The sequence below is a fragment of the Schistocerca americana genome, chromosome X (genome assembly GCF_021461395.2).
Source record: "Schistocerca americana isolate TAMUIC-IGC-003095 chromosome X, iqSchAmer2.1, whole genome shotgun sequence".
NCBI classification, from domain to species: domain Eukaryota; kingdom Metazoa; phylum Arthropoda; class Insecta; order Orthoptera; family Acrididae; genus Schistocerca; species Schistocerca americana.
The window spans coordinates 719085598-719098327 of record NC_060130.1 but is presented as its reverse complement, the minus strand read 5'-3'; the positions used below and the strand labels follow the sequence as shown (position 1 = coordinate 719098327).

Genomic DNA, 12730 nt, shown 5'->3' with positions numbered 1-12730 from the left:
GGTAACAGAAAAAATAATAAAAACAACTAAAAATACATTAAAAAGACCCAGTAAATAAGTGACAGACCTGAGAACTCAAAATGAAAATAGTTCATTTGAGATATTAGAAAATTCTGTTCTGTCATCTCATTTCGTACTTTCAGAAATTTAATATTTAACACTTTAGTAGTTCATAAGTTTCTGTGTTAAGCAAAATGTGATTACCTGTTGCATGAATACACAAGTAATAACTGAACAAAAAAAAAAAAAAAAAAAAAAAAAAAAATCCGTATGCCGATTCTCCTACACTATATGATCTACAATTCTACAGACCTTATAATTTTACATTAAAAAAAATCATTAACTGTCAATAGATGTTTATGACTGTTCCTTTATTTTCTTATAATACTCATAATAATTACCATTTTAAAAAGGTGGCTGTTTCTATATGAGCATGCACTGTGATAGATGGAGGCGACATTTTCTATTTAACATACATTCAAGTTGCTGCTATGGCATGCCAACAGTGGTAAATTTGACAAAGTTCACTTAAAAGTCAGATCTGTATTTATGCATAAAAAACAGCCACACATGATTACAACACACTAAGAAAAATAATGATTACAGAAGTAATTGTTCTCTGTTAGAAAGTGATTAACCTTACCTTTTCAAGGGTTTTCTTTATGATGTGACTAGATATCTGCACCTTTTCAGGAGAATCTGCTTTTACATTTGCTGGAACTGGACCTGAAGAAGAGAGACTTGAAGATCTTTCAGGAGTCTTTGGTGATTCCTCTTCTGGCTCTTCAGCAGGAGGCTGCATAAGAAGTGGTGGTGGAAGGGGCAGATTGGGCATTGCAGGATGAGGTAAGTTTTTTCCAAGGGGGAGAGGAAACCTTGGGAAAAGTGGATGTCCTAGAGGAGGAGGAATAAGGCCTGGTGTTGGAGGAAAATGTGAAAAGAAAGGAAAAACTGGTGGCTGAACTATTTCACATGGTTCTTCCGCTTCGGGAGTTTTCGGTTTCTCTGAACTGTCTAAGTCCATCAATTCTATCTTTGGCTTCTTAGGACTGTGCAACTCTTTCTGAGATTTTGTTTTTGACTCTTTCTTTGTTTTTGATTTTTCTTTTTTCTTTTTCTTTTCTTTAACTTCTGGCATTTTTTCAGCTTTACGAGATGGTGTCGGAAGCTCAGGAGTCTTTGGGGTAGACGATGGAGTTCCAGGTGGTGAAAGATCATCATCATACATATATAGTTCATCCGAACCTGGTTGATGACTTGTTACACATGCCAAACTGTTTCCCCTTGCCACATCATTCCCTGGTGTTGATAATTTACTGTGAGAACTATTATTGTCCTCATTAACAATCTCCATACCCTGCTGAATGACTGCATCAATACAGTCATCTATCTGGGCCATTCGTGCTTCTCTTTGCCGGCTGTTCATTTCTGATTCATCTATTATCAATCTTGGAGAACTTTCACGTGAATCTCTCATAACTGAATCTGCAGATTCAGTCCTATCAATTTTTTCTATCCTGTCAACCTTCTCTTCCTTGACTTTTGATATTTTTTTGAAAATGTTGAGTTTCTGTTTATCGGGTTCTGTTGACAATTTTCCTTCTATTATAGTTGGTTCCCTACTTTTTTCTGGTGAATTTAATTTAAGTTGTGGAAGTGTAGCAGTATGCACTTTTTCTGGTTTAGACAATTTTGCCACAGGTGACACATGTCTCATGATTTTCTGAGTGTCTGGAACAGCAGTTTTAATTGCAGATAATTTTGATACCGGAAGTTTGCCTGGTTTGTTAGATGAACTTGGACCTGCTAACTGAAAATTCTGTGACATTTTTACAGCTCCTGGTTTCAAGGCTTTCAGTTTAGAAAGTTCCTTCATACTGACTAACTTTTTAACTTTTGTTTCGTCACTGGCGTGTCCTTTGCCAGATTTAACAAGTTCTTTCACTCTGTGTTCCTTTTTATTTTCCTTGTCTGTTTTTTTAACAGCGTCAACTGCTTTCTTCTGTGTAGCTTTTTTAGATTTCTTCTCACCTTTCACTTCTGGGGGTACCATGGGGTACGATGAAGGCTGAGGAGAATTGGAACGAGAATCAGAAGGTTGCAATGGCGTTCGTGATTCAGGAAGCTTTCCTTCCCGTGCAGGTGATAGAAATCCAGATGTTGTCATCATAACACTACTGATTTCTCGAAGAGGACGACCTTCTTCTTCCATCAACATTCTGTAGGAAAAGAAAAAAAAAATTGCAGTTTAGGAAACATAAAGCTAATGTCAATTTACACCAAAATTTATCTATTTACTTACCTCGTCCTCTTCAAAACAGGGTTCTCCAAGGAAACAGGATCCCCTGGTCTTTTGAATACGTTCGACTTTGGACTAGAGAGTGGTGATGTAGATCCCAAATTGTTTGAAGTGTCAACCGAAAGTGGGGACTGCTTCAATAAATATTCATCTTCTAAAATAACAGACAGACATTTTAAATTACTCTAACAAATAATATGATACGTTAATCATGAATATTAGGTATTAACATGTGTGAGAAAACTGTCGAAACATAAATCAGTGACTACAACCAACAATAATTTTTCAGCACTTGGGTAACTAATGATTGGTTCTCAAAACATTTACAGCAACTTCTTGTGTATTACATGGTAATATATGATGTCTACCTAGATAATATACTCTGTACCTGTAAGTGTTAAACTGCTCAGGTAACTTCCTAAATATTGCTTTAGCAGATAGTGCAGGAAAGAAGTACATGCTATAGAGTAAGTCACCACCTACTGAGTTCTATTTGCCAGTACTGGTACTGGGAAGGACAACCAAAACTGCCCTATTGTGACATAAGTACACGGCAGACCGGATATTCTGTCACAACATATAATGTGTTACCCATGTGATCTCTTGGTTTGTGGCAACTCACTCTAACAGCTTAGTGGTTACTTACACACAAGCTTGTACACTGAAGGAAAAATATCCCAACACCAAGAAATAATTAATGTTAAGTAATGAAATTTTGGGACTACCTTTGTCTAAGTAACATATTTAAAGGATTAACATTGCAAGATCACAGGTAATGCAAGAGTGAGATAAGCCATTGCAAATGTGAAATGCTGGTACATTAATAACCAGTGTACCTGCCAGGATGTTGAATGCAAGCATGCAAATGTGCATGCATTGTATTGTACGGTGCTAGACTTTAGTTTTTAGGATAGAGTTCTCCATTTGTTGCACTCAGTCAGTCAATACAGGGATTGCTAATAATGGTCGTGGATGACACTGGAGTTGTCACCTAATGATGTCTTGTACATGCTCAACTGGAGACAGATCTGGTGATCAAGCAGGCCAAGGCAATGTGTCAACACACTTAAGAGCATGTTGGGTTACAATAGCAGTATGTGGGTGAGCAGCACAACAGGTCAAATCATCAGACGAATGTACAAATTTGCAGTCAGGCTACGTGGGATAACCACAAGAGAGCTCCCATTGTTATACGAAATCACACCTCAGACCGTAACTCCAATGTAGGTACAGCTTTTCTGCAGGTGTTCATCTAACCTCCTCCTAACCAACACACAGCCGTCAATCACACCGAGACAGAATCAGCTTTCGTCAGACATGGCCTCCACTCTACCCTTAAATCAGCTCTTGCTTGACACCAATTAAGTCACAAACAGCAGTAGTTTGGGTTGTGTGGAATGCGTGCTACACGGAGTCTGGTTCTGAGCTGTCCTTGGAGTGACTGACTTGTAACAGTTCATTGTGTCACTGTGGTGCCAATTGCTGCTCGAATTGCTGCTGCAGATCAGTGCAATGCACCACAGCCAAACGCCGAACGTGACAGTCTCCCCTCTCAGTATTGCCACGTGGCTGTCCTGAGTCCCGTCTTTTTGTGACTGTACCTTTCTGTAACCACTGCTGCCAGCAATCTTGTACATTGGCTACATTCCTGGCAAGTCTTTCTGCAATATCTCGGAAGGAAAATCCAGGGTCTCATATCCCTATTACATAACCTTGTTCAAACGTGGTGAGGGGTTGATAATGTCACTTTGTCATCTTAAAGACATTACTGACTAACATCAACTCACTAAATCCAATCTCAACGGTAATTAATGCTCATGACTGATACAGCACATATTTAAAGCACTACTAGCATGACATGGGTGGCTTGCGGAGTATAAATGTAGATGCAGATGTAGACTCTCATGTGACTAGTGTAAAATCTGAATAGACTTCATCTTTCAGATACAGAAAAATAGCTACCAACTTGTGTTTATATTGCACAACTAACTCTTGGTGCTGGGAATTCTTCCCCATCGGTATATATAACATCAGTTGTCCTCCTCCTCATTTTGATAAAGTAAATCTTATCAGTTGCAGGGCTGGAGTAGTGGTAGTCGATGGAGAACGGAAAACATTAAACATATCACAAAGTTCGCAAAACCAATGTTTTTGTAAAGCTTCATTTTTACGCACTCTTGTGCTGCAATATTGTAATCAGAAATCATTTTCACACAGAAAAAATAAAATTATGTAACTTTCCTGTCTGTAAATAAGCTACACAGAGTCTTAATTCTTAAGGAAATCTTTGCCTACATAACTGCATTTCTCTTTTATTTCCTCTTCACAGCTGCTCAATTTTTTATTTAAATGCTGCATCTGTTTGAAGGTATATTTGAAGCACCTACATCCTAGGAAAAAGAAAGAAGTAAGACTAGGGTTTAGTATTCTGTCAACAACTAAGTCATTAGAGGCCAAGCACATGCTCAGATTGGGGAAGGAAACCTGCCAAGCCTTGCATTTGCCGTTAGTGATTTATGGAAATCATGGAAAACCTGAATCTGGATGGCCAGATAGGATTCTGAAATGTCCTCTGGGATATGAATTCAGCATGTTAACACTGTCACCTCCCTCAGTTTATATCCTCTTTATGGGATATCTCACGAAATTAGAAGATCAAAACTCTGCTTCAGGAATCAGTTCACTTTCATAAGAAAGCTGGTGTCCACCAAATGTAAAGCTTTACATTTGAATTGTTGTTAGTAGCCTACAGAAAAGTCTCCAACATTTGAACAATGAATTCTGACAAGTTTTAATATGCTGCTTCACCACACTTAGCAGTAGCTAGTGTTACACTTTGTTCCATTACTCATGCAGCTTCATTACCTTTTTTTGAATCCTTCATGCTGTCTGATATCAACAAATACATGACAAGTGCATAAATATCTAACATTATGCACCACAAATCAATTTAATGAAAAAAAAGAATTCTATGGTGTCATTACAAGATACACCAGTAATGCGTGACAAAAGTAAGCATCTAAACCAATGCCCTCTACCCACTTTTTTTTTTCACTGACTCGAATATTGGGCCCAATTCATCCTTTTTTTCAACTGAGTAACACATTTACTTATTAGCAGAATGCCCCAAAATATATGGTATCTCTCATCCACCATGCATCATGTTGCAAACATGAGCAAATGTCACAAGAAAGTTACCTGATTAATTACAAAATGCCAAACATGGTCAACTTCCTCAACTTTTTATGAAGTTCCTCCTGAAGAAACATTCTGTTTGCATTTCTTCATGAAAAGCACACACAATACTATTCAATATTCCACTAAAATAATCCTCACAAAGAATCTGATCACAAATACTCAATGCAATCACAGTAAACCCATTTTTCTACAACATGCTGTGTTGAATTTAAAAGGTGCCAAACACAGTCAATCAGTCTTCATCTGCTTATGAAAGAAAATGCAGCTCCCATGGCAACAATATTAAACTCAAATTTCATTATCACACAGAAAGGGTGTCAAATTAATATGGACGAAGTTCATTACTACAAATAAATTAAAACTAATATTACTAATGCTAGGTCACATCTTTCCTCAGTGATGGACTTGTAGACTTATATATCTGGAAATCAGTAAGAGTGGCACATGTTACATTTGTGTGTATTTATAAGATTCTTTAAAGAAATTGTTATATGTATTAAGATAACAAATACATCATAAACTGCTTGAACATATAACGGAAGCTAACACATAGTCTCTAAGCATGTTTCAACACACAGGAATACGAACAGAAAAGCAAAAGGAAGTATTCTGAAGACAAGGTACAGTCTATTATTTAAGAGCAACTTTGTCTCTTAAGAGTAAACCTAGCAATCTAACAATGAGGTGGCACCATGTATAAGGGCCCCAGTTTGATTCCTGAGACACAATGTTTTAAAGAAGTTTTCACGTGTTTGTTTTAAGTGAGGTACAGTGCAAATATCTTATATTACTTAATTACTTACTCAGTTCTTTGCTTGTTCCACTGACCATAATTGCGATCAGTCACTGTGAAGTGGAATTTGACAGTTAGTTTACAAATCTGGGATATGGACTGCATGCGCAAGTATAGGCATAGCTGGCAGAGTAACAAAGTTTAACATGATAATTACAGTTCCATATAAACATAATGTGATATAAAATGGGAAATGTTGCAAATGTTTTTTACTTGAGTGACAAGTAAAAAAAAAAAAATCACACTACTAAGGATATTACCAAACTTTAAAGAACATTCATCAGATTCCAAGACTGTAGTTCTCTCTCTCTCTCTCTCTCTCTCTCTCTCTCTCTCTTTTTATTTGAAGTCTGATATTGGTATAAATGAGGAACCTGAACAGATGTGCATCAGTTATTGTTCAATTTATAAGTCTCTGGCTAGTATACAGGGTGTTTCAAAATGAATATAGGGGTTTTAAGGCTTTGTAGCATTTATTACATTCAACTTATGGTTGTAAGTAATACAGCAAATGAAAGAGCAACTCAGTTTTTCTTGTAAGCGTTCAATGTGAGCACCATTTGGCATACATCACATTCATAAGAGAGTTCTTTCCAAACCATGATCAGTGTGTCTGAAGTAATAGTTGCAACAATGCTGTTTATATAGTCTGATATATTAGCTGGTAAAGGAGGCACATACACATAATCCTTTATGATCCCTCAAAGGTAAACAACGCATGGCATTGGGTCATGTGTAAATGTGGAGGTCATGCAAAACAAGCTCTGTCATCTGGCCCCTTGCAGCCAATCCAACGGTCTGGTACATCACCGTTTAAGCAATCACATACTAAATTATGCCAGTGAGGTGGCACACCATCTTGCTACCAAATAAAGTTCTGTGGTTCAGTTTCTTCCATTTGAGGAAAGAACCATAGTTCTAGCTTATCAAGATAAGAAACACGAGTTACAGTTGCTGCACCGAAAAAAAAGAAAGGCCCACTGACTTTCCACCAGGATATGGCACAAAAAACATTCCATTTAGGGGTTCTTGTTGCCACTGTACCACCTCATGGAGATTTGCTGACCACTACACATTACACATTTACTTCAGTGAAATGATCCCGGAAATCTTCATCAGCAGCAACATTCTGTTTCCAAAGTTGGCATGTAACCATTGTTTGTAGGCTCTAAAGCTTGTAACAATTGCAAATGATGAGGATATAAGATGAACATAAACAAAAGCAAAACGAGGATAATGGAATGTAGTCAAATAAAAACAGCTGATGTTGAGAATATTAGATTAGGAAATGAGACACGTAAAGTAGTAAATGAGTTTTGCTATTTCTGAAGCAAAATAACTGATGAAGGTCGAAGTAGGTAGGATATAAAATGTAGACTGGCACTAGCAGGGAAAATCTTTCTGAAGAAGAGAAATTTGTTAACATGGAGTACAGAGTTAAGTCTCAAAAAGTCCTTGAAAGTGTTTGTGTGGAGTGTAGCCATGTATGGAAGTGAAACATGGACAATAAACAGTTTACACGAGAAGAGAATAGAAGCTTTTGAAATGTGGTGCTACAGAAAAATGCTGAAAATTAGATGGGTACATCATGTTACTAATGAGGAGATACTGAATAGAATTGGGGAGAAGTGAAATTTGTGGCACAACCTGACTATAAACAAGGGATTGGTTGGTAGGACAGATCATAAGGCATCAAAGGATCACCAATTTAGTACTGGAGTACTGTGGGGGGTAAAAATCGTAGAGGGAGACCAAGAGATGAATACAGTATGCAGATTCAGAGGGATGTAGGTTGCAGTAGTTACTCGAAGATGAAGAGGCTTGCACAGAATAAAGTAGCATGGAGAGCTGCATCATACCCATCTTTGGATTCAGGACCACCACCACCACCAACAACAACAACAATAACAATGTAGCTGTATGCACCTCCTTAAAAGTTTCCCACACAGACATCACCGGAAATGGTAATACAAGCCTAAGCCTTCCGAACTAATTTCTTGGGACCATGCTTGAAAGACTGTCACTTGTTCAACATGTTCTTCAGTCACTTTTGGTGATTACAGACTCTTTCCTTTGCACACAGGTATACAAAAAAAATTGAGTTACTCTTTCATTTGACATATTATTTATAACTGTGTAATAAATTCTACAAACCCTTACAACCCATATATACATTTTGACAAACTCTGGATTTCAGGAATACATGCCCACATGGAATATGACTTCTTGCAGGGCACATCACTGGCAACACCTAGAAGGTTTGAGAATGAAGCAATTGGGGACAGAATTTGCATGTAGACTACACATATCTTACTGCCAAAACTACGTACTAACCTATAGTACTTTCTTAGTACTTTCTATAATATAAAATATTAAGTGTCAATTTAAATAACTTAAGTTTCACAATGTTATTGATTTTATTTATTTATTCTACATATATATTTTCAGTATCATCCCAAACAAACAGGGATGATTCAAAATGACTGAGATGTAAGAATGATGCACCTTCAGTCTGCCAGTTTATACTACACAGTTGCAGACCACCACAAATACTGTAACATTACAGTAACAACTAATGGTTTCCTTCCACCTATAGGCAGAACTTACAAATGACATTGACCTAATGAAAGTTTATTTACTAATCTGTTAATCCAGTATGAAAGTATTTGACACTTTTGTTAGAAACCTAACCAAAAAATGGCTTTGCATTCTTTACATAATCAAAGTTATCAGATACTGGAAAGTTCCCTGTACCTACTAGGATAATAGCTACAAACCTAAAATTACACAACTGGTTAATCAACAACTTACATAATTAAGCTAGCCTGTATTTTTAGTGCAATATAAAAGTTCAAAAATTTCATTAAAGCTTCACAAATATCAATAATAGTAAACAGATATTGAAAACTGGTGCAACTCAGTACATTATAAACATGATCACAAATAACATGTTAAGTTTTATTTCATCTATTACAACACCACCATTTGTCCTTTTACGGTTTACAATAAAAAAAGGCTTTGGTTTAACATCATGTCAATAACAAGGTAATTGGAGACAGGATATTTGTTGGGATATGGCATAGATTGATGGGAGGGATTAGCCATGTCCTTTTAAAAGAAATTACCCTAGCACTCACATTAGTCGGTTCAGCGAAACTAACAGAAAACTCAAACACTAACAACTGTGCGAACATGCTCTATTTATGTTTAATAGTCCCTCACTGAAATGTGTATTAGTAAAAATAAACTTTAGACAAAAAAGTTACGAAATTCTTTGCACCTCAAAATTCATGCTTTCATTTGTTTAGTCGTAAGTAGTATAAAGCTGCAAAAACATGCTTCTAAATAAGGTCTGTTTTTAAACTACCATACCTCAACACATGATTAGGTGACAGGAAGTAACTGCCAGTTCACCGTAATTTAGACATGAGACATGTAACTTGACAATATTGTGTTTATAGTATATTTACATGGTCATAATTCACAGTCAGCTCTGTGATTTCTCTGTGCCAGACAAAAGTGCTTAAACATAGGCCGGCAGTTATATCAGTTCTTCTAATGTAAGAATTCTAACAACTACGAGTGAAACATTTAATTAATCAAGTTGAAGTGAATGGGATATTACATAAGAACTAGTGTTTCGTTTTCAGATTTGTCAACTAACATTTCATTTATTAAAGTAATGTTTGACATTATGCATGAAGCTTGGCTGGAAAAAATAAAACCTTGTCAGCAGGAACTAAAATTATCACCTGGCAATCTATAACTTCTACAATAATCTGAAATGAAAGTGAAAGATTCATTCTGGAAACAATCCTCAGGCCGTCGTTAAGTCACATGTGGTCCTTCTTGTCAGTAGTGACAGTGCAGAAATGAATGCAGGAGAACTTCTTTGAAGTTTTTGAAATAGGAAAGACATACTGGCAAAAATTAAGCTGTGACAACATATCAATGATCATGCCTGGGTAGCTCAGTTGATAAAGAGCACTGCCATCAAAAGGCAAGGTCCCGAGTTCAAGTCTTGGTCTGACAAATTGTTTTAATCGGCCAGAAGGTTTCATCCTGTTTCTCTGCGGCACTTGAAGAACAGACTGAGCACATGCCAGCACAATTGAAACTGGTTTTCCTACTTGAACAATGAATCAAAACTACAAGCAATGCAATGATAGAGAAAGGAAAGAAGCACTATATTTTATGCAGCTAGTAAATACACTACCTAACAAAAAAAGTGAAGCACCCAAGAGGAGGGGGAGGGGGCAGGGGAAATGAAATGAAGTTTCACAGTTTGAGGGAGTGCATAATATTGTTTCAGTGGTTACAATATCCAGCCATACTGACAAAGAACTTTGTAGTATGAGTCCACTTGTCAATATGATGATGCTACACCACCTCATGGATGCATGTACAAATCTGTTTGGGAAGGGTGTCTTAAAGCTGTTGTTATCCTCTCCTGAGGCAAACTTGTCTGCAACAGTATTAACTGATCCTATCATGGGTACTGACACTGGGACAAAGTTGATTTCTGAGCTGGTTCCATATGTTATGTCGGTAACAGATCTGGGGATCTTGTTGGCCATAGAAGTACAACATCACAAAGACATTTGATTCAGGCACGTTCCCATGTGTGGACAAGCATTATCCTGTTGAAATATGGTACCCCTATACTGTTGCATGAGAGATATCACAAGAGAATGTCTGTGACGTACCACTGTGCTGTCTACTTCCCTCAATCTATGTACCAACCATGACCTGAACTCATACCACATGGCTCTCAATGCCATAATACTAAAAGTAACACTCCTGTGCCTCTCCAAAACACTGGAAGAATGGGACCTCTCCCTAGGTAGCCAACATACCCGCCACCAATGGTCATCTGAGGTAGTGCAGGGCCACTCATCTGGGGTAGTGCAGGACCACAACTTATTGCTGAACACAATGTAATTCAATTCGTCAGCAGTCCATGTTTCCAGGTCACAGCACCATTCCAAACACAATGGTTTGTGTTGTGGCATTAACGGCAGCCTATGCTTTGGATGGTAATTCCCTATTTTGGCTTTGCTAGTCACCGAGCAATGGTATGGGATGACACAGAATGCTGCAGGGAGACTGTTACTTATTAACTGACAGCAGGTACAGATGTGAAGGGGTTACAAGGTATTTAGTGCATGATACGGTGATCCTCCCTTGTGGTGATGAAACATGGTCAACTGTCACCTTCAAGACGAGTATGCTTGCCATCATGTTCCCATGCGGTCCAACATCAGGCTGCCATCACATCCAAATGTTTTACAAACCTGAACACTGCAAAATTCAATTAGGCAGATAAATGGAAACCTGCAATGAGGCCACTTGCAAACTCTCTAATGTGCTGATAATACTGTTTCACCCCAGTACACAGAATCTCCGTATCCTTCATGTTCAGGCACCTTATATACTCCAACAGACCCGGTAACAACATTAAACACAAACAATGCTATTGGACTCCGGTGGCGGTTCCACTTGTCACAATGAATCACAACTCTAATAATTTACATGTGTGTGTGTGTGTGTGTGTGTGTGTGTGTGTGTGTGTGTGGGAGGGGAAGGGGGGGGGGGGCGTATGTGTGCATTTGTGAGTGGGTGAGCTCAGGCCTGTGTGTATGAGTGGGTTGAAGGTTTCTGTGTTGATTCACTACAACTTTCAACTCTGCCTAAGCATGCTTAAGTAGGTTCATGTCATCAAACACTGAACATTTCTCCATTCTGTTGATTACTGCCTCCTGTACAGGGTGGGCACAGTGTGCTAGTGCATCATCATCGGGAGAAACATGCCTATCACTAAAATGTTAACTGTAGGGCTACACAATAGGTTGAAGAATCCTATCCTGACACTAAATAGATTTCAAATTAATCTAAATACCAATAAGACACACCTGACATTGGTACAGGATACGAAACCAATATATGGCTAACCCACCTCCATGCTGAATCCTTGGGACAGCATGCACCTGCCTCCATCAAACGCTTCTACAAATATCAGGTGCCACACAAATCTTGCGTCTCGCCAGAGAAAAGAACCCAACAACACTGACCCAGTTTCCATTCTAACCACTCCCTTGCCCACCTCTTTCACACAGCATATACTTGAGGATTTGTTTTGTTGTTCACAGTGAACATCTAGATACCAAACTGACTGTGTGGAGATACTGTTGTATACCGACTGGATCTACACAACCCTTCCAGTTGTCTATGAAGGCGGCACACATTTTATTGTTTTCTCCTTGGGTTACTTATGCAGCATAATATGTTGTGACCAGCTGGTACTGTTAACTACAGATCAATAGAAAGCACATCATTAACATTTTGTGTGTCACAACAGTGGCTGAAAATTCAAATGATGTCATTGTGGTGTTCACCAATTCAGTGGCCGGTTTCCTGTGTTAACAACCCTTCTTGCTATA

At 38.0% G+C, this 12730-nt stretch overlaps 1 protein-coding gene across 1 annotated transcript in view; it reads right to left on the bottom strand.

Annotated features, from left to right (window-relative positions):
• Positions 1–12730, bottom strand: part of LOC124556273 (transcription initiation factor TFIID subunit 3-like) — a 132049-nt gene that overhangs the window by 24543 nt on the left and 94776 nt on the right. The window contains exons 3-4 of the mRNA XM_047130258.1: positions 2303–2453; positions 644–2219 (exon numbers count right to left, since the gene is read on the bottom strand). Coding sequence (XP_046986214.1) covers positions 644–2219; positions 2303–2453 — 1727 coding nt within the window. The remainder of the gene's footprint in view (positions 1–643; positions 2220–2302; positions 2454–12730) is intronic.